Here is a 27,669-nt window from a genome sequence, read left to right as displayed (position 1 = left end):
AGGGGCGAGGGTATCGAGGAAGTCAGCTCCAAGAGCGGCTACGGGCTGGGCCCAGGCCGGGAATCGAGGCGCCCCCTCCCCACCCTGCCTATAGCTCTGGGCCGGGGTCGGGACCCCGCAGAGCCGCCGGGCACCCGAAGGGAAAGGTGAGGGCTCGGCGACTCCGGGAAGAGCGCGGCAGCAGACAATGGACGTGCGGCGGGAGGGGCGGCAACGGCGGGAACAGCCGGGAGGCGGTGCCCGGAGCGCGCGCTCCCCGCCCCCTGCACCCCTCCCGTCCCCTCCCCCGCCCCGCCCCCTCCCCCTCCGCCGCCGGCTCCCGACCCGACTCCTGATCCCTGATTCCCTGATCCACGGTCCCGCCATGGGAGCCTGAGCAGCCTCCATCCGCTCCCCCCCGCCCCCTGCCCCCGGGGCCTTGAGGGGGACGAGGCGAGCGGTTTGGGACGGAGTAGGGGGCGAACAGACTCGGGAGCCCCCCTCGGCACCCCCCGTCGCCTGCGCTGCCGGTCCAAGCTCGGAGTTCGGAGCACCCGGAGCGCTGCGGATACAAAGGCGCCGGGCCGAACGGGGCGCCCGCCGAGCCCACCCAGCGGTTCGCAGCGGCGGGTGAGTGCCGGACCGCGGGGGCGCGGGCAAAGTTTGCAAAAAAAGGAAAAAAAAAAAGGAAAGAAAGAAAAAACCAGAAGCCGACAAGGAAGACAATCATGCCAGGGGCCAAGAGGTGCTCGGCCCTGGAGCGAGCGGGTAGGCTTATGGGGGGAGGGGGGCTCGGCCCAACCCCCTTCCGGTCCGCTCGCCCACCGCGCCCCTGAGTGCCCCCCAACTTTGGGGAGGGGAAGGGGCGTTTAGGGAGGGGGCGGAGCCCAGGCCTGGAGAGCCGGGGACTTTCCTCGGTCCCGGGCTCCTGTGGGGGCCTTAATGATTCCCGGGTAGCCGGTTGAAGCCGGAGACCCGGAGCTCGTGTTGGAGGTTGGGGGGAAAGCCAGTGGAAGGACCGAGTCTGGAGGTACTGGAAGCCGAGGGTGATTCGGGGTGCATGCACATATCAGGAGTGTGGGGAGAGACGAGGGCAGTTATGTGTTCAGGGTGCAGACTGGAGTCGGCTGGGGGATATAGAGGGTGTGTGTGTGCAGCCCGAGTATGGGGCTGGTGGCAGGAGACCCGGACACTGAATGAGGCCGAGGGGGCCGGCGCCGGCATTCCCCCCGCGCTCGTGTTTACCCATCATGTTTACCCATGGGCTCTGCGTTAGTGAGTTTTAAAGGGCTGCTGGAGGATCGGTGTGCATGATTCTTTGTTTTTGTGTGTGTGCGTGCTTTGACGCGCTCCGTGTCCCTGCAAGTGGGCCCCGGGGTCTGGACGTGTAGGTGTGTTTCTGTGTTTGAGTGTGTGTGCACCCGGGGAGCAGCTGACCATGCATCTGCTGGGTGATTGGACATGTATTTGTGTGTATGCGCAGGGGAAGGGGTGTGTGTCTGTGTGTGCTGGAAGAGGGGCTTATGGGAAAGAGGTGGATGGCTACTAAAGAAAGGTGGGTGTGTAAGAGCAGAAGGGATATGTGAGAATAAGTGTGTGTGCACCTGCGTACTGGGAAAGAGTGTGAGTATATCTGTGTTCTCGTGTGCGTGATCTGTGTTGAAGAGTATCAGCGTGTGTACCTGCCTTAGCTAGGGTGTGTATTTCAGAGTGTGTGTTGGGGGTACCTCTGTCTCTGCAGGCACATTTTCCTGGCAGGAAGCCCACAGGGAAGGCTGTTTGCAGGATTCTGAGGCTTTTTGCATGGCCCGGCCAGGGCTCCGGGGTAGTTCCTGAAGTATTGAGACAGATGGGTGGGAGGGGTGTCTTGGGAAGTGCCTGCTTTGCAAGATGGGCTCTTCCCTTCTGTTTGTAGTCCTGCAGGAATTTGGGGGATCGGAGGAGCTAGGGATCGGAATCAGAGGAGCTCCTTTGGCTTCCAGTGCTGGGAGAGGCCACGTACTTGGCTTCCCAGTCTCTGTGCAGCTCCCTCAGCCCACAGTTCCCTTGGAGAGCTGTGTTGGAGCTGGCTGCTTCCAAATCCTCCAGCTCTGCCCTGAATCTGGGTTCCCCAGATTCCTGAGGAGCCTGGATTTTGGTGTAGGATGGGGGCGAGAGGCAGCAGCATCACTGGACGATGAGACTCAGTAGGAAGAACTCGGATCCGCTGTGCACGGGGTTGAGGAGTTGGCAGGGAGGTGTTTCTTCAGGAGTTTTGTGTTTCTGTGTGGTTTATTGTGTAATTTCTCTTATCCCTGGTGAGAAGCTTGATTAGGATGGAGATGTGTGTGAGCTTTTGAGAGGGCAGATGTTGGTGTGGTGGTAAAGGGTTTGTGTTCATCGGTGAGATAGTGTGGTGAGGAATCAGTATGGATGTCATTCTCTATAGTAGCAGCTGCTCCCTTTCTCTTTCTTCTCTCTTATCCTTTCTCTTTTGGGGTTCAGGGAAAGGAGGGACTGGCATTTCCTTTAGGACACACTTTGTGGCATGCTCTTGGCCATTTCTATCTTGCTGACAGAGGTTGGGTTGAGACGTAGAGTTTAAGAGCTGAGGCTGTGATTGCACATGCCCATTAGGGTCTCTGGGCAATGGAATTGGAATGTTAGTCTCTAATGGGCATGTGCAATTGGAATGTTTCCTCTGTAGTCCTTGAGGCTCCCTACCCTTACTAAGGTCCAGGAATAAGAGTAGTGAGGGTTAGACAGTGTTAGGACTAGGGACAGGCATAGAGTAGGAAAAGACAAGATTTTCTTCCTTAAAAATTTATGATTCCCTCAAAGGGGACATCTGTCAGATGGTTAGCATTTTCAGGGCTAGCAAGGCACTTGTGGCTAGGATGATGTGGTCCGGACTTCTAGGGTACCTTGTTGGCTCTCTGTACACTCCTCACGTGCATATAGTCCTGGTGGGGGCACTTTTCCAAGGCAAGGAGCTGTGGTCAGACAATAGGAGGTGCCAATTCAGAAAGTACTTCCAGACTGGGACCCACTGACCACATCGGCCCCTCCTCTCCCATTGTCCTGCTCCTGCCTCCTGTTTCCTCTGATTCTTCAGGGCAGGCCTGGGCTGTGTCTCTGTCGGCTTCATCAGAACTCTCCTAGGTCTGAGGAAGGATTCTCCTATCCCTTGCCCTAGAGCTAGACAGATTTTATCTGCTCCTCTGGAGAAAGAGGTCTGGGACTCCCCAGGTTCCCTCTGAGTTTTAGGTTCTCCAGTCTTCTCTGCTTGTTCTTTCTTTAACAGCTTCCCGAAGTGTGAGGCCAAAGAGAGGAACCAGTTGATTGGAATTACTACTTAATCAGCAGCGTGACCTTAGGCAAGTTGTTAAACCCTATTCCTGAGCCTTGTGGGTGTCTAAGGCACTATCCGCCAAACCTGGAGTGAGCCTGTCTGTAAGGAATCCCAGTTCCCCCCATGGACTCCTTCCTTGGTTTCAGCTCGCTCTTCAGTTCTGGCTTTGCCATTTCCTAATTCTATGACCTCAGACAAAATAGATAACTTTTTGAAGCTTCACCTGTCAGATAGAGTTGATAATAGGCTCCACCTCTTATTAGGATCATGATGAGGACACAATGAAGTAATCTGGACAGGGCCCACTTTGTAGTGCCTGGCTCACAGGAAGCACCAATAAAGGTTCGGTAAAGTGACTTGGTTTCTGCTTGATGACTGTGGTAAGGGACAGAGGTCTGGGTAGCTGGGTGTGAGAGGTGGCATTTAGTTCTGCTCTTCGCTGCAGACCACGTCGGGCACTGCCTCTGTACCAGGCGCTGTGCTGGGCACAGGGCGTGGAGGGGTGGATAAGACAGGTTTCCACCGGATGAACATGCTGATTCCCCAGGCCCCCGTGAGTGCTGTGTGGAGGTGTTCTGGAGCCCCCTGGAGCACAGAGGAAGTGTGTTCGACCCTAGGGTGGGGTGTTAGGGAAAGTTCCTTGAGGAAATATGCCCTTAGCTGGATTGTTAAAAAACTTAATGTGAAATTCACGTAACATAAAATTAACCATTTTAAAGTGAATAATTCAGGGACATTTAGTACATTCACAGTGTTGTACAGCCATCACCACTGTCTAGTTCCAAAACATTTTCACCATCTCCAAAGGAATCCTGTACCTCCTAAGCTTTTGCTCCCAGTTTCCCCTGTCTCAGTCCCTGGCAATTGCCAATCCACATTCTACGTGGAATTCCCTATTCTGGATATTTCATATACATGGAGTCATGTGTTGTGTGCCCTTTTGTGTTTGGCTTCCTTCACTTAGTGTAAAGTTTTCAGGGTCCATGCATATTGTAGCATGTATAAGTACTTCATTCTTTTTAATGGCTGAGTAATACTCCATTGTATGGATATATCTTAGCTGGATTTTAAAGGAGAAGCCAATAGGGAGGGAGGGGACTGAAGAGGGCACTGCTGGTAGAGGATAAGCATGAGCAAGAAGGAACATGGGGTGTTTGGTGCTGCTGGATTTTGAAGTGTGATTTGGTTTGGTCTCAGTTTCCCTAGTTATAAAACACAGTTAATGATCCCTTTCTTTCCTTCCTTGTCCTTCGGGGTTGGTAGAGGTGGAGGTGTTAGGGGAAAGGAGAGGCTGGGATATTTTCCTCATCTCAGGATCTTTTTCTAACTTGTTCTTTCCTCTTTCCTGGCAGCTCCCTTTCCTGTACGCCCTTACCCTTCTCCCTGTGTGAGCTCACCTTCCTGCTTTCTTGGTGCCAGCGTCTCCTCTTTGAGTTGATCTGAAATTTCTCCTCTTACCCTCTCCAGGTGGGTCATGATGTGCATGATGAGATTTTGGCAGCAGAGGTGAAGGAAGGGGCTGGGAATAAATCTACTCTCACTATCCCTGTCACTTTTACCTTCACCCTGTCTCTTGGTGTGTTCGGCCTTGGGCAACCCTCTGTCACCACCTCTGCTGTGGCCTGGACAGAAAACCGACCTGGGCCAGGGAGAATCTTTGTAGCTGCCTCTTATACCATTCTTGGTACAGAGTAGGAGGCGGGGTGGGGGGGCCCTTTGGAAATGAGGTGTTTCCCTGCTTGCCTGGTGCCCCTGGCAAGGTTGGTAATTACAGACAAGACAGCTGGGAATGGGCTGGGGCGGAACAGGCCTGAAATCAGCAGAGCTGAGACTAGAGGCTATCCTGGTGATCAGGGTGGGGCGGTGAGAGGGGAGAGTGGGAAGAAGCTGGGGCCTGGGGTGAGTCGGGAGGCCTGGCGCTCCCCATCCCCATGCCACATAATCTAGAGGAGAGCAGCAGGGTACTAGAGCCCAGGCTCAGCCTTACCAGGAGGAAGGAGCCAGGCTGGAGGACCTAGGAGGCTCCACGAAAAGGAGCAAAATGAGAGAAGAGGGATTTGTCTGCTCTCTGGGCCTGGATTAGGTCTAAATTAGGGAGCAGGCAACTGTACATCCCCAGGTGATTCCATCTTTTTCTGGGTGGGGTCTTCCTTCTCACTTTGAGGCCATGGGAGCAGGAAGTGGAAAGGATTGACTGTGCACCCCTAAAAGGAAGAAAGAGGTAAGAGCAAACATTTAGTTGAGCATCTGGTATGTGCCAGACTCTGATATTTTTGCATACATGATTACATTGAAAACTCTTTATGACATTTTACAGAGGTTTAGGGAAAGTTAGCCCCTCATCAAAGATTACACATCTCATCAAAGGCTCTGCCAGGTGATCTGGGTTTTTGCCCTTCCTAAAGTGCTCTCTTTACCTTTCTTTGCTCTCATTCTGATTAGATCTGATTGCTCATTATTCCCTTTAATCTGGAACTTGAATAATTCCCCTGCCCCCTGAAAAGCAGTCATGAGTCCAGATGTCATCCCGAGGAGGAGGGAAGTCTGCCTTTGAGGGCCTCATGGAAGAGTCCAGCCTGCTCCTCGGCAGAAGCCTGTCCTGGGGCTGCCTCTTCCTCCTGCTGGGCCACTGTTGGGTGGGCACTGTGGGAAGGGAGTGGCTGTGGGCTCCACCATGGTAGCCCAGGGCTCTTGTGCTGAGGAGGGCCCAGCCCTCACTGGCTGTAGGGTTTTCCTGCAACCTCCCTGTCAGGGCCCTCAGACCCTCACTCTCACCAGTATGTGGCTCCTCCCTCCTGGCCAGAAGACCGAGGGTATTTTTGTGTGGGTCCGGGGAGGGGGCTCTGGCTTTTTAGGGTGGATGGGTTTGGACCAGGAACAGGTGCTGAACCCGAGGTGTGAATGCAGTAACTTAAAAAACAACCGAGTGTGAACAGAAACACATATTTTGTCACCTGCTTTACTCCAGGAATGGAAGTAGTGGATGTAAGGGATGAGGGAGTTGAGAATCCTCAGAAAGAGTGTGAACCTCCATGGTGGGAGGGGGAGGTTGTCAGAATGGCAGAGGTTAATTGGCCCTTGGGCCTTTCAGCTGGCTCAGTTTTCCTAGATAAGAAAGGCTGATTGGTCAGATCGGAGGCCCTGGGTGGAGGTGGGAGGAGAAAGTTTTATGGGGAAACCCAGGCCTGCCACCCTCACCCACCTTGTCTCACACCCTGAGGCCCACTCTGCTGCTGTCCTCGTACAATCCAGCCTTGGTGACAAGAGTCCCATCTGTTGTTCTCCCACACTCCTTCCTCGAGCCTCAGCTCTTCCCATCCACACGCCTAACTTCTCCTTCCTAAGTAGCTGCTTCCTACCTCCCTGTGCCTCGAAGTAGGGGCTGGGTGAACAGGGACAGTTGGAGCTTCCCAGGACAGTGGCCTACCAAGAGAAGAGTGGGAGGCATTTTGTTGGAAATGTACCGGAAGTTGGCCCCTGGGCCAACACAGCTCACCCACCTCCTGTTGACTGCTTTCTCTCTGTCCTGGGGACACCTTGAGGCACCTATTTTCCTTCTTGGTTCTCCTACAGCTCACCTGGTGGGTAGGGAGGGGCCGGTCCTCTGCCTCAGCCAGGGAGGAAGCAGCTCAAAGCCCTGTGGGTCGGGATTGGTGAAAATTAAATACAGCACTCAAGCACCTAGAAACCCATCACCCTCCCACCAGCTCAGTGTCCTGTCTCCCCTCTGGCCTCACTGGGGACAGATTCCAAAGAGATTACTCACCTCTTGGAGCCCCTGACTCCCACCTCGGGTTCCCTTTGAGATTGACTAGGTATGGGTCTGGGGGGAGTGGGTTGCTAAGGGGTACATGTGTGTGTGCGCGCATGCGTGCAAGTGCATGCGTAGGTGTGCTGCTGGGGGCAGGGACTTCTGAGAGCTGGGTGGGGTTAGGGGTGCCAGACAGACAGGAGAGCAGGTCTCTACAGAACCTGCCTAGCCAGGGTGGGTGGAGCTGGGTGGGGCAGGCAGCAGGCATTCCAGTTCCAGAGGGGGAATATCAGTGGAGGTGCGCACGCGCGCGTGTGTGCGTGTGTGCGTGTGCGTGTGTGTGTGTGTGTGTGTGTTTCAGTGTTTTTGTGGACTTGGAGCCTCACCCTTTGCCTTAGACTGAGGGAAATTGAGGGACTCGGTAGAGTTCCTTTCCATTAGTGTGGAGCTCAGGTACCCAGGCCCGGAGCTCAGGTATCTTCCCCTGCTCTCCCACCGGGGTTGGTGTCAAGAACCTGCTCTGGAAGTCCAGAAGGCTGGGTGACCCAGCGCACCCCGCCCCCTGCTACTCACCCATGAGGAGAAGGATCCTAACCCCACCCCAGGGCTGTGAGGATGGTGAGCTCACGTCTGGCTGTCCTGGGAGAGCGCCTGCTTACCAGCGGGGGTGGGGTGGGGCCCCTGGTGCCAGCTGTAGGCTCCCAGGTGCTGTGTTTTCTAACCCTCAGCCCACTGAGATCCAGCTATTCTTTCTGGCCTCATGGTCAGCACTGTCATCTCAGGTCACTGGCGCCAGGAATGAGGGTTCAGGGCTTGGGAATCAAAGCTCACTCTCTCTCTCTACCTTCATTCTTTTTGTAGTAGGAAAACCCACCTTGCGTGGGCTTCTTGGGATGCGTGGCTTCTCCATGCGAGAGGCTGAGGGGGATAAATGATGAACATTAAGGTTCTTAGAAGTGGTGGAAGGCTGGGTGTAGCCTTTTGGTCAGGGCTGTAGTGGCATAGGCCTGGCACATCTCTGGTCCCTGTCACAGGTGAGACATAGGGGCATAGGGCAAGAGTCGGCAAATCCTCCCTTTCATTGTGTTCTTGTAGTGTTGGTTAAAGAACTAGAGTCCAGAAGGAAACTCATGGAGGAACCTGGTCTTACTCCAAGAGAAGTGCACCTCAGAGTCATGGTATAGTGAGGCCACCATAGCAGAAGGCCATACAGGGCTACCCTGGAAGTAGTGACTATGCACTAGCTATTGGCCTTCCTCGGGCCTCACCTTTTTATCTGTAAAACCTGGAGTTGTACCTTAGAGGCACAAGAGAAGTGAGTAGGTCAATCTGCTGTCTCCTGGAAGGGAAGAGAGAAGGGGACTGAGGGCAATGATGTGGCCTAGGCTTTCCTTTCCTCTATGGAAGGAAGCCATGCTATGTGTCTGCATTTCCTTCCGATATCAAAAACCTTGAGTCCCCTCCCACCGTTGCTGACAGGGATGCCTAGGTCAAGCTGAGCTATGAAGCTCAGGGAGTAGTATAGCACAGAAGGAAAACAAGCAGGGCCTGGAGTGACCTTCATGCTTCTGAATTGCTCCTCTGCCCTGTGCCTTATGACTTAATGGGCAGATAATGTCTAGCTCTTTGCATACTGAACTGGAAGACTGGATATCAGGCTTGTTCCCTGGCCCCATCTTTCCCCTAAAGGTAGGCACCCAGCACTTTGAGTGGAACATATGTTAATATGCTTGGTTTGGGGCTGCAGTTAGTGAACATTAGGGGGCCTTGGGGCTGGGGTTGCCCGCATGTACACAGCCACCTATGAGCTCCAGTGGAGAAGGGGGTGTGTGTATGTGCATAAGACCCAGGCTCTGGGATAGGAATCAGAGGGCTTAAACGGGCAAGGACCCACAGACTCCTCTTTATTTTTTTATTTTATTTATTTATTTTTTTGGTACCGGGGATCAAACTCGGGTCCTTGCACTTGCGCAGCAGGCGGCGAAACCACTGAGCTAAATCCCCGGTGCACGCAGACTCCTCTTAGGAAGTGTCTGAAGAGCCAGTGGAGCCCATTTCCCTGTGTCCCTGGCTGAGGACAAGAAAGGGGCCTGCCAGAGACCTGCCCCTGTCAGAGGAGAACTTCCCCTGTCAGAGGAGAACTTTTGGCTTCTTGTCCTCTTTCACAACTTCTTCCCCTCTCTGGCTCAGAGTCTTTTTGAACATTGGACCCAGGTGCCGCTACACTGGTGGCCTGGTACTTCCAGCCCTGTACTTGATAGTGATGAGGAACAATGGTGCCTTTTTAGGTATGTTTTTGAGTTCTGCCCCTTCCCTGCGTTGCTTTCTCTTGCCGAGTCACCCTGGCTCTTACAGTGCTTTCTCCTGGGCGGTCCTGGTGCCCTGCCTCATTTCCCCACCCTGTGCCTAAAGTAGCTGCGACTGGGCCTGCTGGGAGCACCAGGGCTGGAGGTGGGCAAAAGAGGCGGTGACCACAGCCACTGGGGCCTGGTCATCTGTCCCCAGCACATGCTGCCCATGGGTTACTTGTGTCTGTCCAGCGCCTTGTCCCCTTGAGCTGCTCCTGTGAGTAGAGGAATGGGGAAGGGTCAGTCTGCCCCGCTCTGTGTTTTGGTTACCCCCAACCCCAATGCACCCCCCCCCCCGCCCCGGGGGGGGGGCGTGCTCCCTCTGTGCTTGCCAGGTTTTGAATGTATTTTTTCTAGAGGCCTCCAATTGTTTTCTGAGGAAACCTGATCTGCAGTGCAGACAAAAGCTGGGGCTGCCAGAGGAGAAACCCCATTCTCTCTTCCCGCTGTCCTGATCCCCCACCTCCATAACCTCCCTCGCTTTGGATTCTGGGTATGGGTTCCAGGGCCCGGCTGCTATTACCTAGGCAACCGGGGGCTTCGGTTACCATGGTGATCAATATGGGAGAAGCTGGGCATCGGGGACAAAAGCCCCCACATTCCCCCTTAACCCTCCCCCCAATCCCCTTGGGATGATACTGAGACACATTCCATTAATTTTATTCTGAAAGGCCTTTGGAAGGGCAGGGGTCTCTTTTTTATGCCGGCTCTCTCTTCCCTCCCTCTCCCCTCTCTGGCCTCCTTTTAACCCTAGATAATCCATGGCTGCTTTGAGCAGGGCCCTGAGTGCCTGTGTTGTGTCTTGGGAGTGAGGGGTGAGGTGAGAAGCCGTGGATATGCTGCCTTTTCACAGCCGCCCACGCCCCCAGCCCAGTGCAGCTCAGCCTGTGCCAAGCCTGGGCCTCTCTCCCCACTTCGTCACCCCTTTGACATTTCCACTTGTTGAGCTCATCCAGTGCTCCCCTCCCCCGCTCTTCCCTCAGAACACTGCCCACCCAGGAGACCTCCAGACCCCTGAGTCCTGGGGCGGGGGGGGGGGCTGTGGTTCTGCCCTTCTCTTTGCATCCCTCCCTCCCATCAGCCTCTCCAGTGCTTGGATTAATTCCTAGGGTACTCGAGAGGACAACAGGCAAGGATCTCAGAAACTGGGTTCAACTTTGGCCCTTGTGTTTCTTAGGGGAGGAGGAGCATGGTTTGGTGTGTGTTGGGAACCGTGATGTGGGTTGGCAGGCCAGGGATGCAGGTTTGTGTTGGGTCTTTAATAAGTAGCTAAGGAGGAAGGTGGGGGCTCCAGGCTGAGCAGCTCAGAACAAAGAGTTGGAGGGGGCTGGTACCTTCACCTGGCTTGACATTTATCTGTGGCATCGGCTTACTTCTGGGTGTGTTTAAAGCTGTGGGTCTGGATAGGAAGCGCATGTATGTGTGTGCATGGGTGTGTGTGTGGCTTCTTTATTTAGTCGTACAAATAGCAAGATTTATTTATATCATGTCTTTCCCTAGTCTCAGAGGAAGTGTTCGGGGATTGGAATATGAGAGATCTCTTGGAGCTAGAGCTTATTAATTGCTTAACTGATTACTAGCTGCAAAGTTTATGAAAGCACTTCTTTCACCCCTGTGATTCTTACAGCAGCCCTGTTGAGTAGGTGTCATTACCTTCTCTGTTTTGCCAGTGAGCCTACCCTGCTACCCACGAGTGCTGAGAAGTTAAGTAACTTGCCTGGGATCACACAGCTAGTTAGTGGGAGAGTTAGTCAGAACTTAGATCTTGGCATGCAAATCCCAGTCTCTTTTTGCTGCTGCCTTGGCAGATGTGGGCATTCAGGGTGACAGGGAGGAGATGGGGGTGTGGGTTCAAGCGTCTCTGCACGCTCTGCCATTCCTTTCCCCCTCTACTTCATCATCCCTCTCTGGAATACACTTGTTCTTGAACTCCCTGGCAAGGTTCAGTTTTTAAGAGGAGAACCAGAAAGAATAGGCTAGAACCACATCAAAAGTGGTGTAGGGGAGATGTCTGAATGACACGGCAGCGTAACCATCAGTGTGGGTTTGGGGGAGAACAGTGCAGGCACCGATGGGGGATGAATGTGGGCCCTGTTTGTGGCACAGGGCTGAGAGAGGCTCTGAGTTGGGTTGAGGTACTGTGTCTCTGTCCCCTAAGTATGTCCCTACCATGCACTTGTTTTGACATGAGGACACTGACAAATATCCGTGACCCCATGAATTGCCTCCAGATAACTCTGTTAGGAGGATGAATGAATGGATTTCACATCCATTTTATCCCTGTACACTTGCAGTTGCCCTGATAGACAGGCATATTCATTTACTAGGTAGGTATCAGTTGCTTGCTCTGTGCCACAGGAGGGGAGATGGATGCAAATGTATCTCAATCATACTGCTTATTCTCAAGTTGCTGATGGTTTAGAGTATGGGCGAAAAGTTACCTCTCCAAAGCAGTTCAGCTTAGCCCTGAACATAATTGGCTTCTCCACAGCATTTGACCTGGCTGAAGAAACCTTGAAACCCTCTTTTGTTTTTGGCTGCCCTGACGCCCTCCTCTTCTGGTCATTTGCTCATCTGGTCTTACCTTCTCAGCCCTCAGCCTGCTTTGTCCTCTGGACACATGTCCATTTTGGAATTCTTGGTCCCTTATGTAGTCTTTTCCCAAGGCAATCTTGGTGGCTCTTCACATTGTCCATGAGATAGGAGGGATTGAACCCAGGGCCTTCACACCAACCACACCCTGCCCTTTTTGGAGACAAAGTTTTGATAAATTGCCTAGGCTGGGTTTGACCTTTCAGTCCTCCTGTCTCAGCCTGCTAAAGTGCTGCCATTCCGAGCTCAGTTCACATTCTTCTGAGTCCAGCTTCTCCCAAGCTCAGTGCCTACTGCCTCTAAGCCATGAGCTTCACAAGTGAGAAACAAAACTCACCGTCCTCCTCCCCAAACATGCTTGCGTCCCATTTTCTCCCACTTTCCTTATGATGTGGTCATCTTCTCCTTTGCTCGGCCAGGGACCCTAATGCTTCCTTCCACCTCAGCCAGCCCAGCCCTTTCCTTGGGTGTCAGTGATCCTACCACCAATCTGCATCTCAAACCTGAGCATTTCATCTCTTCTGCAGATCTGCCCCAGCTAAGTCTTCGCCACCGGACCTCCTTGCTGAGCTCCCTATGTCTCCCTTTCCCTGCATTTCAGTCCTGATCTTTGTAGCTAAAATAAGTTTCCCATTGCAGTAGAATAAAACCTGGCTCTTTGCTTGGCCTCTGGCTCTCTCCCATCCTCAGCTCTGGTCCGCTGGCATCTCTGGCTCTTCTGCTTTTGGTTTTCCTGCATATGATTCCTCAACTCTGTGGGGTTTTCCTTCCTCCCATAGGCTTGTTCTCAGGTGTCATTTGTGCAGGTATCATTTCCCACTCACTTTCTTTTATTTAAAAAATTTTTACGTTTATGAGCCCGTGTTTGCGGCACATAATGATTACATTCGTAGTGGGGAGTTGGTCCATGTACATAACACATCTTAATTCTTTATGCATCCCTTTCCTCTCCCCTCCCTCCCCCAAAACACTCAGTTTAAAGTAGCTCCATGAAGTTGTCTCTTACGGTTTCCTGTCCTTTTCCTTCCTTCATGCTGACGTGGTCATGTTTATTTGCTTGCTTGTTTGGCGTGCACCTCCTCCCTAGACTGTAAATGAAGGGTTTGTCACAGCGCTGTGTACCCAGGGGCAGGCAAGTGTGTGTTCATGGAAGGTGCTTAAAACAGGCTTGGTGAATCAATGAATGAAGGTAAGAAGTAAGTGTGCAGTGCATGATATAAAGACTGTTAGTGGGGTTAGGGTAGAGGAGGGCAATCCTGTGTGTCAGAGCAGCAGAGGCTCCTATGGAGGTGGCTGGGCTCTGAAGGGTGATGGGTGGACTTGGGGAGGAGGAGGGGAGAGGGTACCTTCCTCTGGAGAGTTAGAAGGTGAAGTGTTGATGAAAGAGACTGCTCCTCAGCCCATATGGAGCCAGATAAATCTGTGCCTTGCCTATTCCAGGACTTCAAGCTTTTGGAACACGATTCTACTTATCTCTTACTCCTCCCTGCACCATATTGCCAGCGGTTTCCATCCCTTGCCCCACCTCCTAGTATGTGCATATACCCGTACACACCCCACACATACACACACAAAGCCTGGAAGAGTGCAGCCAACTTGGTGACGGAGGTGTGTTTGTGGTAGATGCTGGAGAGATTGTGCCATAAGCACCATAGGCAGCACTCCTTCTGGGCACACCCACAAATTAAGAGTATGGGTGGAGGAGAGCCTTAGAGTAGGGGGGAGCCAGCTGCTTTCTGTTCTTTGAGGTCTCATTGAGGACTCTCAACCTGTCCAGAACCAGCCATGGCTGGGCCTCAGTTTTCCTGGCTGAAAATAAGAAAGCACTACCCTGATTCTCCCCACCAGGGGGTTCAGGATGGCTCATTCTGGGTGGCTGTTATTAGTCAGCTTTCCTCTTAATGGGACAAAATACCTAACACCTGCAACTTAAAGAAGTTTATTTTAGCTCAGGGATTCCATGGGTGCAGTCCATGGTTGATCGGCTCCAAGGCAGAAACAGCCTGGTGGAGGGTCTGGCAGTGGAAAGCTGCTGGAAGCAAAGAGAGAAGGGAGGAGCTGGGGACAAGAATATACTCTTCCAGTTCATGCCCCTCAGGCCCCACCTCCTAACAGCACATTCTCCTATGAACTCATCAGTGGTTATTAATCCACTGGTGAGTACAGTGCCCCCCATGATTCAATCACCTTCCAAAATCCCCACCTCTGAATATGAGACTCTTGGGGAACACTTTCTTTTATTTAAAAAAATCTATTTAGTTTCTTTTATTAGTATGTGTTTTTAGTGCATAAAAAGTACATTCATCTTGGGGAATTGATACACACACACACACACACACACACACACACACACACACACACACACATATATATATATATATATATATATATCTCACATCTTTCTTTATTTTTTTTTTTTTGGTACCAGGGATTGAACTTGGGACCTTGCGTTTGTGAGGCAGGTGGCGGCACCACTGAGTTAAATCCCTGGCCCTATCACATCTTAATCGTTTTTACTTCTCCTTTCCCTTGGAGCCATTTTGGATCTAGACTGTAGCACTGGCCTTTCTGCCCTGGGAGCCATTGCTGGCATCTGCTCCCATGCCTGAGTCCTGAGTGCAGTGGGGCTGGGGAGCTCTTTCTAGCCAGCAGGGCAGGAGGAACTGAGCTCACTGGACTGAACGGGAACCGGGGAAGAGGTATACACAGGAGTGGTGCTGTGCCTCCCAGCCTCCTGTGGCTGCCATGGCAGGTGATCTTCTTCTGCCTCCACCCACTGGGAGCTGCAGCTTCCTCCAGCCAGCTGCTTCTTTTCCTCAGGATCGCCGCTTGATTTTCTCTGAGACAAGCCCACCCGTCCAGCAAAATAGAGTCCCTCAGGGTGACGGTTGACTTCCTGAAGGTGCCTCTTGGCCTGAAGAAGCCGGTGGTGAAGGAGGTGGCTGTGGGGCCCCCCAAGAGGCCCCAGCCTGCGGCCCTGGAGCGCTACAAGGCTCGGCGTTCAGACGCCATGGACACCGAGTCCCAGTACTCGGGCTATTCCTACAAGTCGGGCCACTCCCGCAGCTCCCGCAAGCACAGGTGTGTATGTGTGTGGGGGTGACACAGATGGTGGAGGGAGGGCCGAGGTGGTGGGGTGCAGGCTGCTGAGAAGATCCCAGTTCTCCCCTTGACTGTGTGCTGTTCCTCTGGCTTGTTGCTGAAGGGACCGCCGGGACCGACACCGCTCTAAGAGCCGAGATGGGAGCCGTGGGGACAAGTCGGTGACAATCCAGGCTCCAGGAGAGCCCCTGCTGGATAATGAGTCCACTCGGGGGGATGAGCGGGTGAGCATCAGTGGGATGAGGTGGTCCAGATGGCCATTTCCAGACTGCCCGTTAGAGGAGCGGGAGGCAGTCTGAAAGGGCCGGGAGGGGAAGGGTATGCACACCTGGGCTCCTTGGACAGAGGCCACATCAGGGAGTGTGTCTGGTTATACTTCCTTTGGCCTAGCATCCCAGGGTAGGGCTCTGTTGTGAAATTCAGAGGGTTTCAGTGGGGGTCCTATGGCGGGCAGCAGCCTCTCCTTCCTTATATCCAGAGGCTGGGTGGTTGGGGATCCAGAGTAGGAGGGCCATGGTGGTGGGTGTCCTGGGGCTGTGGACATCCTGGGAGTTCTCCTTGACCCTTCAGGTGTGGGCATTCCTTTGCCCTCTGGTGTCAGCCTGTGGAACAACATCACCAGGGTCCTAGAGGAAGGCAGCGTGGAGTAGATGAGGGGAAAAGGGTGGGAGGAGTTGGGCTGTGTGGTTGAAGGGGGACCCGGGAAAGAGTTCTCCAGGGCAGGGTGAGCAGGTTGCTTTTGTCCTAACCTCTGTGGCCTGCGATGCTTCTCTGGTGAGGAGGACAGTGAATCCTCGAATAGGGCAGGCTCAAGATTTGAGATGACAGTGTGGTGGCCTGAGTCTCATTCCTCCTTTCTTCTTGGGAGCATCGTAGCGGGCTGGAGAATCTCATCTCCTTATTGCTCAGGAAAAATCTCTGTGACTGCCACTGTGCATTCCTGGGTCTTGAGGGAATTGTTCTCTTTCCCTTTCCTAGTCCCTTTCCCTATGACCTGGCTGTCTGGGTTCTTGAAGTGACCTTGAGACATGATCAGCTCACCTGTTGCTGGGGAAGAGTTCCCGAGGCCTGAGGAGTTCCTGACCCCTGAGAGGGCAGGCAGTGGGCCTGGGAGCCCTATGGCAAAGACAGACCCAGTTCCTTGAGCTGAAAGTGGTCAGCACATCTATTTTCTATACTCAGATTGGACTCTTCTCCTGTCCTTGGAGAGGAGATTCCTCAGCCTCCCGAATCCTTGGCCCTGCCAGGCTGTGTCCTACACTCCCCATCTCAGTGTCCCATTCCTTCTCCCCCAGGGCTCAGGATAGGACTTCGTATGTTCAGGCTGCCCAGGGAGGGAGGGTGTGGGCACTGTAGTCTTGGGATTCCTCTGGGGATGCCCTCCAGCCACTGCAGAGAAACAGCTTGAGCAGTCCCTGCTCCGAAGGGCATCTGGGCACCTCAGCCTGTCAGCTTCTTGCCTCCAGGAACAGCAGCCCCTGTGCTGTGTGGGCATTCTGGCTTCGCAGAGAGCCACCAAGACCCTGAGTCTGCACTGTGTCGCCCATGCCCTCCCTGTTCACTCACCTTTCCTCTGTTGGTGTCCCTGTCTCTTTGCTGTTTTTTTTGTTTTTTTTTTTCCCTGGGGATCGAACTCTGGCCCTCGTGCTTTTGAAGCAGGCGGTGGAACCACTGAGCTAAATTCTTGGCCCATCTATGCTGCCTTTTTTGGGCCACTCCTTTAATCAGAAACCAGTGGGCCCTCCCTCAGTGGGTGCTTATTGCTTATCCTGCATTGCAGTGCGGTCCGCAAAGGCCTTGCCTGGCTGCTGTCAGCCTCATCTGCCTGGTAAACTGTGCTCTGCTCCTTTTCCCGAGTCCCCAGTTCTCACCGTCCCCTGGGAGCTTCAGTTCATGCGTCCCCACCCTGAGTGTTCCCCTCCTAGCTCCTGCTGAAATCAGAGAATGCTGCAGAAGCTGCAAGGAATTTAGGATGGTACTTCTAGAACTTTAATGCTTGAGCGATTCACGGAGATCTTGTTAAAATGTGGGGTGGGTCTGCAGTCTGCAGGTCTAACGAGCATCCAGGTGTCCACACTGCGGCCCACAGAACACATTCTGAGTAGCCAGCCTTCAGGGATCATTTAGTTCAAAGATTCTCAATCTTGGATGAGATTAGAATCATCTGGGGAGATATTTTTTAAAAAGATTGACAAGCAGATCTCTCTCTGCTGTAATTGGTATTCTTTGCAACTCCCTAGGTGATTCTAATGTGTGCAGCTGGGGTTGGGGAGCCACTAATTCAGCCAAGCTTGTTTGTGTCACCTCCTGCCTGGGGTCAGCTCGGGTCCCTGCTTTGCCTGCAAGCCTGCCTGTTTTTGCCTGGCGAGTACGTCCTAGGATTCATGTCACTGCCTGAGCAGCTCCCTTGTCCTGTGCCCTCTGTCCCAAGGGTCTTTGCTGTGCACGCAGCATTTTCCTCGCTCAGTGCTCAGTGACTGGTGGACAGCTCGTTTTCCAAGGCTGTGGCTCAGGCTGGGACACATAGTGGAGCTTGGTAAATATTTTGATGGTTGCATGGTTGTTGATTACTCTTTTCTTACTGTCTTCTCCTTTCCCATGGGTTCCTCTTCTGTCTTCTCTCTGCTCCCCTCTTCCCCTGCCCCTTTCCTCTCCCTCCTCTACTGTCTCCCTCTTTGTGCGGTCTCCTACCTGTAGGATGACAACTGGGGGGAAACAACGACAGTAGTCACGGGCACTTCAGAGCACAGCATCTCCCACGATGACCTCACGCGCATTGCCAAGGACATGGAGGACAGTGTCCCGCTGGACTGCTCCCGTCACCTGGGTGTGGCAGCAGGGGCCACTCTGGCGCTGCTCTCTTTCCTTACGCCACTGGCTTTTCTGCTGCTGCCCCCTCTGCTGTGGCGGGATGAGCTGGAGCCATGCGGGACGGCCTGCGAGGGCCTCTTCATCTCTGTGGCCTTCAAGCTGCTCATCCTGCTGCTGGGCAGCTGGGCTCTGTTCTTCCGACGGCCCAAGGCCTCGCTGCCCCGAGTCTTTGTGCTGCGCGCATTGCTCATGGTGCTCGTCTTCCTCCTCGTCGTGTCCTACTGGCTCTTCTACGGTGTGCGCATCCTGGATGCCCGCGAGCGCAGCTACCAGGGTGTTGTGCAGTTTGCTGTGTCGCTGGTGGATGCCCTGCTCTTTGTACATTACCTCGCCGTGGTCCTGCTGGAACTGCGCCAGCTCCAGCCTCAGTTCACGCTCAAGGTTGTGCGCTCCACGGATGGGGCCAGCCGCTTCTACAATGTTGGCCATCTCAGGTACAGTTCCTGGGGGCAGGCGGGATGTGTGCTCTGGAGACATAGGGGAGGGTGGGATGGTGGGGCCTGAGGTGATGGGCTGGCAGGATTAAGTACACTGCACATAGTAGGTTTTCAATGTTTGCTGCTTAATGGAAAGGTCATTTGTAGAGCTGTGGGACAAGATGCTGGTGGGTGTCAACAGACAATTAGGGCCAGGGATCTTAGAGGAGGAAGGACCAAAAGGGAGAGATGTATGGGCATGATCAGGGCCTGTTTTGTACCTTTCTTGGAAGCATAGCTTTTGGTGAGCACTCAGTGAATGGTCACTGAGCTGAACTGGCCAGAGGAGGAGTCCCCAGAGGAAGAGATATGAGGGGAGGTGGAAGGATATCAACTCCTACTGTGCTTTTGAACAGGGACCGCGCCCCCCCTGGGGGGGGGCATCCAGAGTATTGGTGACAGCTCTTTGGTTTTGTCACGAATTTTGGGAGGATACTGGAGGGTGATGAGGGGACCCTTGGCTGGGGACCCAGGCCTACTGCCGTCTTTTCCCTGGGCTTCAGCGTGGCAGGGAATAGCAGGCCCAGCTCCAGGAAAGGTTGGGAGCCTGGTAAGTAGACATTAGGCTTGAGCCAGGCTTCCTGGAAGCAGCTTGTCCCTGTCCTGTGTCCTCTCCTGCCCTGCGACCTGCCCTGATGTGTCCCTTCCCCTGCGCCCCTTGTCTGTCCCTTCTCCCTCCCCCTCCTGCCGTCTCCCCCACAGCATCCAGCGCGTGGCAGTGTGGATCCTGGAGAAGTATTACCATGACTTCCCTGTCTACAACCCTGCCCTCCTCAACCTGCCCAAGTCCGTGCTGGCCAAGAAAGTATCTGGCTTCAAGGTGTACTCTCTCGGAGAGGGTGAGCGGCCCTGCTCCTCCACCCCTCCCGGCCTCTGCCCAAGCAGGGTCCAAGTGCCTTCATTTCTCTTTCTCACCCTTCTTCCCTTGCTTTTCCTTTTTCCGGCCCATGTCCCAGCCCCCTCTGTTCTGTCATTTCCCTTGACTTCAGGTGGCTGGTCTTAGCTGCTGATTCTACTTGCTGTCCTTTTAAGCTGTGATGTGTCCCTGATCTGCCACCTCTGTGTCTGCTCTTCAGCCCTGGTCTAAGCCCTTTGGCTCTCTTGAGTCGAGAACCTCCTGAACCTGGGAGGAATGTGTGCAGGACCCCTGCCCTTCCAGTGCCTTCCTGTTTGCTTTCCTGCAGCCTCTCCCAGAGGTGGCCAGGAGGGCTGGGAATGGGAGGTATTGCTGGGTGGTGGGACAGTTTCTTTCTGGACATGTCAGCTTCTGTCTCCAGAGCTCTGGGCCACACCCCGATGTGACCACCCCCTCTATCCTGATCCTGTGCAGAAAATAGCACCAACAACTCCACGGGCCAGTCTCGGGCTGTGATTGCAGCGGCGGCCCGGCGGCGGGACAACAGCCACAATGAGTATTACTATGAGGAAGCGGAGCATGAGCGCAGGGTGCGAAAGCGCAGGGCCAGGTATGTCCCTGGGGGAGAAGAGAAGCAGGATGAGGGGTAGTGTTGCCTGTGGGATGAGCTGGGACAGGAAACCCAAGGGACTTCTGGAACTACTGGAAATAGAAGAGCAAAGATGACACTGGGGTGTGTGTATTCACTTCCAGTGCAGCCATAACAGGTTGCTGTGAACTCGGCAGCTACAGAGCACTGCACATTTATCATCTCCCATTCCTTGGGTCAGACACAGGCTGGTGAGCCTTCTGCTTAGGCTTCACAGGGCAGAAATAAGACAGCTCTCACCTGAGCCAGGGCTTCTCATCCTAGCTCACTGGCTTTTGGCAGAATCACTTCCTTCTCATGCTCCCCACATGCAGTTTCCAGAGAGACTGTTCCAGCAGGAGCAGTCTCTCTCTTACCTCTGCCACCAGCCAGAGAAGACTGTTTTGAAAGAGCTCATGTGAAAGGCGGCAGTGGTGGCACATGCCTGTAATTCCAGCACTTGGGGGGCTGAGGCAAGAGGATCACAGAGAATTTGAGGTCACCCTGGGCTACATAGTTCAAGGCCCGCTTGAACTACATAGTGAGACCCTGTCTCAAGAAAAAACCAAACCAAACCAAACCAAACCAGCAACAGAAAGAGCTTGTTTGATTAGACTAGCTCCAGTGGGATCATTTCTTTATTTAAAAATCAATGAATTTAGCACTTGAATGACATCTACAAACTGTACCGTGATTATTGAAGCATGAAGGAATGGGGATCTGGTAGAGGTGGGGGCTTCTTGAATTCTGCCCACTACAGCGGCCTTGGGACTCATAAGGGGATGTGGGCCTCACTAGCAGGATCAGTGACTGAGGCTGAACTAAGCTTTTTACCGGGGGATTTTGAAGCCTTGCTCAGCAGATGGGACTTTTTTTTTGTCTGAAAAACAAATGAAGTTCTTGCACCCTGTACTTTGGTATATTCTTTTTTTTTTGGTACCAGGGATTGAACTCAGGACCTTGTGTTTGTGAGGCAGGTGCGGTGTCACTGAGCTAAATCCCCGGCCCCCTTTGGTATATTCTTAAATGCTGTGCTTACTCCTCTTGTTCCTGTTCACGTTATCATGTGATGAGCTCCCGTCCTGCCTGGAGTCTGTCTTGACACCTGCTGCTGCTGGGCCCCACCTATCAGGGTTTCAGGGAGGAGGAGCCAGGAGCCTTGGCACTAGCAACCTTTATCCTCTTCTTACAGAAGCAGGTGGTCCCCCGGCTTAGAACGAAGATCACCAACCCCATTTCTGTGACATTCCAGCATGAGTCCAGTTGTCTCAGAAATGGCCCTTATGGGAAGGACCCATGATGGCCCCCGCAGCTTGGCCTTCATCTCATGAGCTGCCACCATCATTCTTGGCACATGGGTTGTCCTCCCCCTGTCCCCATTACCTTGCTGTAACTGGGAGATGAAAACTTTTTCCTTTGGTTCACCTGGGATAAAGAGATCTTTCCAGAAGGAACTCAACTGAGAAGCTTAAGGGGAGCGAGAGTAATCCTAGCACCCTGGGAGTCTGAGACGAGATCTTAGTTTGAATCCAGCCTGGGCAACTTAGTGAGACCTTGTCTCAAAATAAAAAAAATAAAACAGACTGAGGATTAAGCTTAGTGCAAAGGCCCTGACTTCACTCTCTGGGACTAAAGAAGAAGAAAAAAGGAAACAATAAACTTCTGCAGACTTGCACATATGTACATTTCTGCATGTACGCAGCCCAGAAGCCATCCTAAGCTCATTGGAGGTCCCAGGTCTCTGGGTGTCTGGATATTGAGCTGTTAGACCTCATGTCCTTTCCTTGTCCTGTCACTCCAGGTTAGTCCTGCTCTTAGCACATAGGTTTTATTTTGTTTTTTGGACTTCAGGCACAAGAATTCCATTACTCACCCTTCTCAGCTCTTAACACACTGCCATCATAGGTTTCTTCACAGTCCTTTATCCTCTTTTTCCTCTCCTCCAAGCCCTATCCTCACTCTCTCCATCTTGTGGGCACCCAGTTTGGTGTGTTCGATTTTCTTGAAACGTTTATGTATCTTTGTACAGATTTCATGTCGGTTTGTGTGTCTGTATGCTTGTAGTGTACTGACTTCCCTTTCCAGCTGCCCTCTTTACACTGTGTTTGTGAGAGTCGTCCAGTTTGCACCTCGTCTCTGCAGAGTAGTTTATAGAGTACTCCCAGTGTCCTATCAAGTGTTAGGATTTTAGTCATCTCATTCTTTTCCATTTTGACGGAGGAATAGTATCTTGTTAATATTTTGCATCGTTCTGCCAGCCAGTAACTACTTTATATGTTCTTTAGTCTTTCAGGCCTCTTCTGAATTGTCTGTTGCCAATTTTTCTAAAGAATTCTTGCCTTGGGCTGGGGATTTAGCTCAGTGGTTTTGCCGCCTGCTGCGCAAGCACGAGGACCTGAGTTCGATCGTCGGTACCAAAAGAAAAAAAAGAAAGAATTCTTGCTTTTTTCTTCTAGATGTTAATCCCTTGTTGGTTTTAGATGCTGTGTTTACTGCCCCATTCCCTTCAGATGTAACTGTGCTGGTGCTGTACTAGCTGGATAGAAATCTTGTCTTTCTGTTGAAGTTATTTCTATTAATTTTTGACACGACGAAGTGTGGCTTAGAGTCTTATTGAAGATGGCTTTTCCTAGGGGTTGGTGGAATGGCTTGGTCTTTCCTAGTACAGTTCCTAGTTGTCTCTTTATGGGTTTGACACTAGACTTTGTCTTGAGTCCCTGGGCTTGGTTCACTGAACTCGACAGCTGTTTCCTATCCTCAGTGGGGGCGCCCTCCCTACCCCCAGTCCGAAGAAGTCCAGCCCTTGGCTGTAGATGAGTGTCAGGGAGAGCACAGGGTTCTGAGTCTCTGCGGGGTGTGGCTGCCAGAGCTGGCATAGAGGGGGAGATGAGAGATGGGCACCTGGTCCAGATCCTGTCTGTCCTCTAGGCTCGTGGTGGCTGTGGAGGAGGCCTTCACTCACATTAAGCGGCTGCAAGAAGAGGAGCAGAAGAACCCTAGGGAGGTGATGGACCCCCGGGAGGCAGCCCAGGCCATCTTTGCCTCCATGGCCCGTGCCATGCAGAAGTACCTGCGGACCACCAAGCAGCAGCCTTATCACACCATGGAGAGCATCTTGCAGCACCTTGAATTCTGCATCACGCATGACATGACGCCCAAGGTAGACCTAGTGCTCCCGAATCCTTCCTCTCCCTAGCTTCACCTTCCTTTGACCTCCCCTCTCTGCACTCTTCCTCCCTCCTTCTTCCTCATCTCTGAAGCGGTTTCTGCTCTGACAGTCTTAAGACACTGGTTCACATGCACAGAGCGAGCCTGGGGGACATGTCCTTGGAAGCTGTGCCCAGGGGATGAGGGTAGTGGGTGACAGTATCCAGGCAGCCCCTTCTCCCCTCTTCAGGCCTTCCTGGAGCGGTACCTGGCGGCCGGACCCACTATCCAGTACCACAAGGAACGCTGGCTGGCTAAACAGTGGACACTGGTGAGCGAGGAGCCGGTGACCAATGGGCTTAAGGATGGCATCGTTTTCCTCTTAAAACGCCAGGACTTCAGCCTGGTGGTTAGCACCAAGAAGGTGCCGTTCTTCAAACTCTCCGAGGAATTTGTGGATCCCAAGTCGCACAAGTTTGTCATGAGGCTGCAGTCGGAGACCTCGGTGTGACCGTGCAACGCCACGGAAGTGGGAGACTCTGGGGCTCTCGTGAGGTGGGAGGGGGCCTGATTCTCAGGCCCAGCCAAGTTCCCACTGCCCTTCTTCTTCTCGCTCTTATTTTTTACTTGAATTAACCCACTCCTCGCCCTGTCTCCTCCCTCTCCCTAATTTGATCCCATGTGAACCTGGAGAGACCTTCCTGCTGCTGACAGTACCTGGGGACCCCCCCCCCCCATTTTTGTATCACCCGGGCCCTGCAGGAATCAGTGCCTCTCTCTCTGCCCTTCCCTGCAGCTTTCCCCAGATGACAGTCCTTTCTCCAAGGGCACAGGGCCCTCTTGATTGTACCTGTCCCTCCTGAGCCCCACTCACAACCCAAGTTCTGGTAGCATTCTCTCCAGTGGTCCCTGACAGGGTTTCTCTGGAAGCAACAGTATGACCCCAGAGAGCCCCGGTGCCAAATTCTGCCAAGGCAGCAGCTACCCTGTCCTACCCATGACAGACTCTCAGTTCCTGGGCAGAGGTGCTCCTGCCACACAGCCCCAGAGTTAGGAATCTCCCTGCAGCACTATTGCTTCCAGCTGCTCTCCCCCAGCCACACATGTTAGAGCAAGGAAAGATCCAGTCCTTTACCTAGAAGTCTCCACCTGCCATTCCTGATTGGTCACGTGAGATCCCAGCAAATGGAGGTGGGAAGCCTCTGACCACTTCACGAGGGCCATGGGAAAGGTCCAGAGGGTCTTTCCTAGATGCTCCTGAGGAGAAGGGGACAGATCCCTGAGTTGGGAGAGACCCTTGTCATTCACCTCTGCCCTCAGAACTTGCCCTGGCCTTGCCTTTGTTCCCATTCCCAGTGAAGGATGGGAAGTAGACTCCTGTGTAGACTTAGCAGTGTGCAGACCCTAACAGATGATTTTCCTTCCTGCACCAGCCACCCCACCAGGCTTGCTGACTTCTCTTGGCTCCAGAGAGCTGTTGCCTCATCTCTGTGGGGGAGGAGCTAGCTCCTCCTGTCCCCTGCCTTAAGTCCAGTTCTTTGCCTCAGGGGTCTCTTTTCCTTGGCCTTCCAGGGTCTTCTCCTCTTCTCTTTCCCCTGGGTTCTCTGGGTTCTATACTGGGGTCAGAGACCAAGATTATTGCCTTCTGTGGGCACTTAGCCCCTCACCCCACTTTACTTCGGTAGCTTTTGCACCAAGTCCAAATTCTCAATAGTCTAGATCTCATGCTAAACAAAATTCACTGGCCTTCTGATATGTCTTTTCGGAGTAAATTTGAGCCTTTTAAATGAGACATCTTTAAATTATGTAGTTTTGCCAAGGGGAACACAAGTAGGAAACACCTATGTACACCCTTTCGGGGTCCACAGGGAGGACCGTCCTGGTGCCTGGGATGGAGCCTGCACCTGGATCAGGTCTCCAGATCGCTCCCAGTAGCCCTGGATGGGTCCTTCTTTTCCCTAGAAAATGTACTGGTACTTGTCTTGCAAAGCACGCTCTGGGATAAGCTGCCCTTTGATCTCTCCCCTGGGAAGCTGCTTCCTCTCTGTAGGGGCAGCCCTGGTGGTGACATAGCCTAGTGATCAGGGTTTTTCTACTGTCCTTTCTGAAAGGGCACCTCTGTCCCCCCACCATTCACTAAGAGTGGGGTGAGGGGTTCCTCAGCTCAAGCTCACCTTGTTCCCACAGGAATGGGTTGCAGGGCTGATTGAGGCAGAACCGGGGTGGAATTAGCCTTGGGTTAGGGCTGGAGGGGTCCTTGGATAGGCCTGGGTGAAATGCATCCTGCCCTGGGGGTCCTGGGAAAGGTATCTTTTCTTTAATAATCTGGTTTCTGAGGTGTCCTTTCTGGGTCACACGTGTACCTCACTATCCTGGAGAACAGGGCCTGGATGGTGATCGGGGTCTTTGCCTTGGTGGGCAAGAATGGGGCGTGGTATTATTTGAGGAGTGGTCAGGGTGGGCAGAAGGAAAGGATTTGAGATCTTAGTTGTTGCCCTAGATTTAGGGGCAGGGGAGTGTTTATTTTAAGAAACTGCCATGTTTTTAATCACTGTGATTTTTTCATTCCTTTTTCCTAAAACAAAAATGTTTCCCCCCAACTCTCTGTAAGCACTAAGGGCTGTGACTGAGAATGGTAGCATTTTGGTCCTTTGTGTCCGAACTGTGGTATCTTCGTCTCCTCTGGTTATTATTATTATTATTATTATTATTATTTTTTAAAACGTCAGAATGAGTTGTCCAGCGTATGGCTGTGTGTGTGTGCGCGCACGCGTGTGTGTCTTGCTTCTCCTGTTTGGGAAGTTGTCTTCATGCTGTGAACTGCTGGGGACTGGCAGCCGACTCAGGCCCTCTGAGCTGTTTGCCCACCAGGCCTGTCCCCCACTCTGGGTTTCCTCCCGCTCCGGCTGCAGGGGTGTGTGTGCCCACCACTGGCAGCCCCCACCATGGGATGCCGCGCTGCCCCCCAAGCGCTCTTGTTTCTATGACTACGCGGCACCCTCGCTCATCCCCAGGCCTTGGAATGCTTGCCCTCCTTCCCTCCACACCACCACACGGTGCCTCAGTCCTTCACCTACCTCGCCACTCTGCCCCTGTCCCCATTGGTCCTTGTCTGTCTCCTTCCCCAGCGTTCGTGTTCCTGTTCATTCTGATTTATATCCCTTTGGTCTCTGACTCTTCCCATCCCTCTCTACTTCATCCCCCGAGGTTTTGCTTCCCTAGCACACTTCAACATTCCCGTTGCAAACCCCAGTACGATAACCGATAACCGTGACGAATGAATGCTGGGCTCCCTGGAAGCTTTCTCATTGGAAACATCCATTTCCCAGGGTTTGTGCTTCTTTTCCGTTCTGGGCCTGGATGAGCGAGCTCCTTTGTCCCTTCGTGGTGTCCGTCTGTCTTCTCTTTCCTCGCCCTCCCCGCAGTGCAGTATCTGCTGATGAATTCCGATCTGGCGTATGAGTGTTGTGATTTGTTCTGTATGCAGAAGGGGCTTTTTGAGTCCCTTCTAAGTGAGACTGTAAGTGTAGAATTTTCCATTGTTGGATCTAGATTTTATTTTGTTTTGTTTTCATTTCTCTTTTCTTTCTTTCTTCTGGTTTTTTTTTTTTTTTTTTCGTTACAGAGCTGAGACCTTGTGCATGCATGTAGAAAATTGTAAAATGTAAATTTTTTTTAATATATAAAAAGCTTGTTTTTACAGTTTGCAGTGGATCTAAACATTATGGCAATTTTAGGAATTTTTTTTCTTAAACATAGATACTAAAACTGTACAAATTTTTTTTATATATAAAATAAAGACATTTGACTTTTGGGGGGGCATTCTGTTGCTTGTTTTCTTTCACAGGAATAGCAAAAGGTCGGGGAAGAGGTTATGTCCTTGTTTGGGAGCGAGCAGGCAGCAGGGGGCAGTGTGAACTCGGCTGAGCCTCACTTCCTCAGGCGGTGTTCTGAGCAATGGGAAAACGGGACAGGAAATTGCTTGTTCTGAACCCGGATTCTGAGGAGAAACTGAGGGGTCATCCACTCCCAGAGGTGTGGAAAGAATAAAGAGGAAGGAAAGATTCCTTTCTGGGCACATCCTGAAGAGCAAGCTTGTGTCTGTGTGCCCTGTAGGTGAGGGGCAGGAGGGGGGCTTCTAAAATGGAAGAGCAATTCAAAAAACGGTGTCTTTTTTCTGAAACAGAAGACCCCATAGGCGTTTTAGGGACCAACAGCTCCTTACATTTCATTGATTAAACATTCCCAGAATAGATCTCATTTAATTTTTTGGGGGGGTTACTGGGGATCGAACTCGACCTTGGGCTTGTGAGGCAGGCAGCAGAGCCACTGAGCTAAATCCCCGGCCCTGATCTCATTTAATTTTATTTCTCAGGAGACAGAGTCTCACTATATTGTCCAGGTTGGCCTTGAACACCCAGGCTCCAGCAGTCATGCTTCAGCCTCCCAAGTCTCGGATTACAAGTGTGTTCCCAGCTCGTTTCTGATTTCTAAACATGCAGAGATCTTTGTTCAGTCATCCCTGTGGTGCTTGTGACCCAGCACTAGAATCACCACCAAGAGATCAGGGCCCTTTTCCCAGCTTGAC

The 27,669-nt window shown here is 52.6% G+C and overlaps 1 protein-coding gene across 5 annotated transcripts; it reads left to right on the top strand.

Moving 5' to 3' along the window:
* Positions 1-290: 290 nt before the first annotated feature.
* Vangl2 (VANGL planar cell polarity protein 2) lies at positions 291-26,896 on the top strand. 5 transcript variants are annotated; one of them, XM_021239723.2, is made up of 9 exons: positions 291-609; positions 4,663-4,777; positions 14,822-15,082; positions 15,207-15,327; positions 17,801-18,408; positions 19,153-19,289; positions 19,781-19,916; positions 22,863-23,094; positions 23,332-26,896. In XM_021239723.2, the coding sequence occupies exons 3-9, from the start codon at positions 15,012-15,014 to the stop codon at positions 23,590-23,592; spliced, it is 1,566 nt and encodes a 521-aa protein (XP_021095382.1). In that variant the 5' UTR covers positions 291-609; positions 4,663-4,777; positions 14,822-15,011; the 3' UTR covers positions 23,593-26,896. The 5 variants fall into 5 exon arrangements, with proteins under 5 accessions (XP_021095382.1, XP_004858768.1, XP_021095383.1 ...); XM_004858711.3 differs by lacking the exon at positions 4,663-4,777; XM_021239724.2 differs by lacking the exons at positions 291-609; positions 4,663-4,777 and adding an exon at positions 613-747.
* Positions 26,897-27,669: the final 773 nt, after the last annotated feature.

Source organism: Heterocephalus glaber, unplaced genomic scaffold, assembly GCF_053883595.1.
Source record: "Heterocephalus glaber isolate CG9 unplaced genomic scaffold, H.glaber_assembly_v1.0 deba00001561, whole genome shotgun sequence".
NCBI lineage: Eukaryota > Metazoa > Chordata > Mammalia > Rodentia > Bathyergidae > Heterocephalus > Heterocephalus glaber.
Note: the sequence above shows the minus strand (reverse complement) of the source record. Positions and strands in the feature narration are given on the sequence as shown.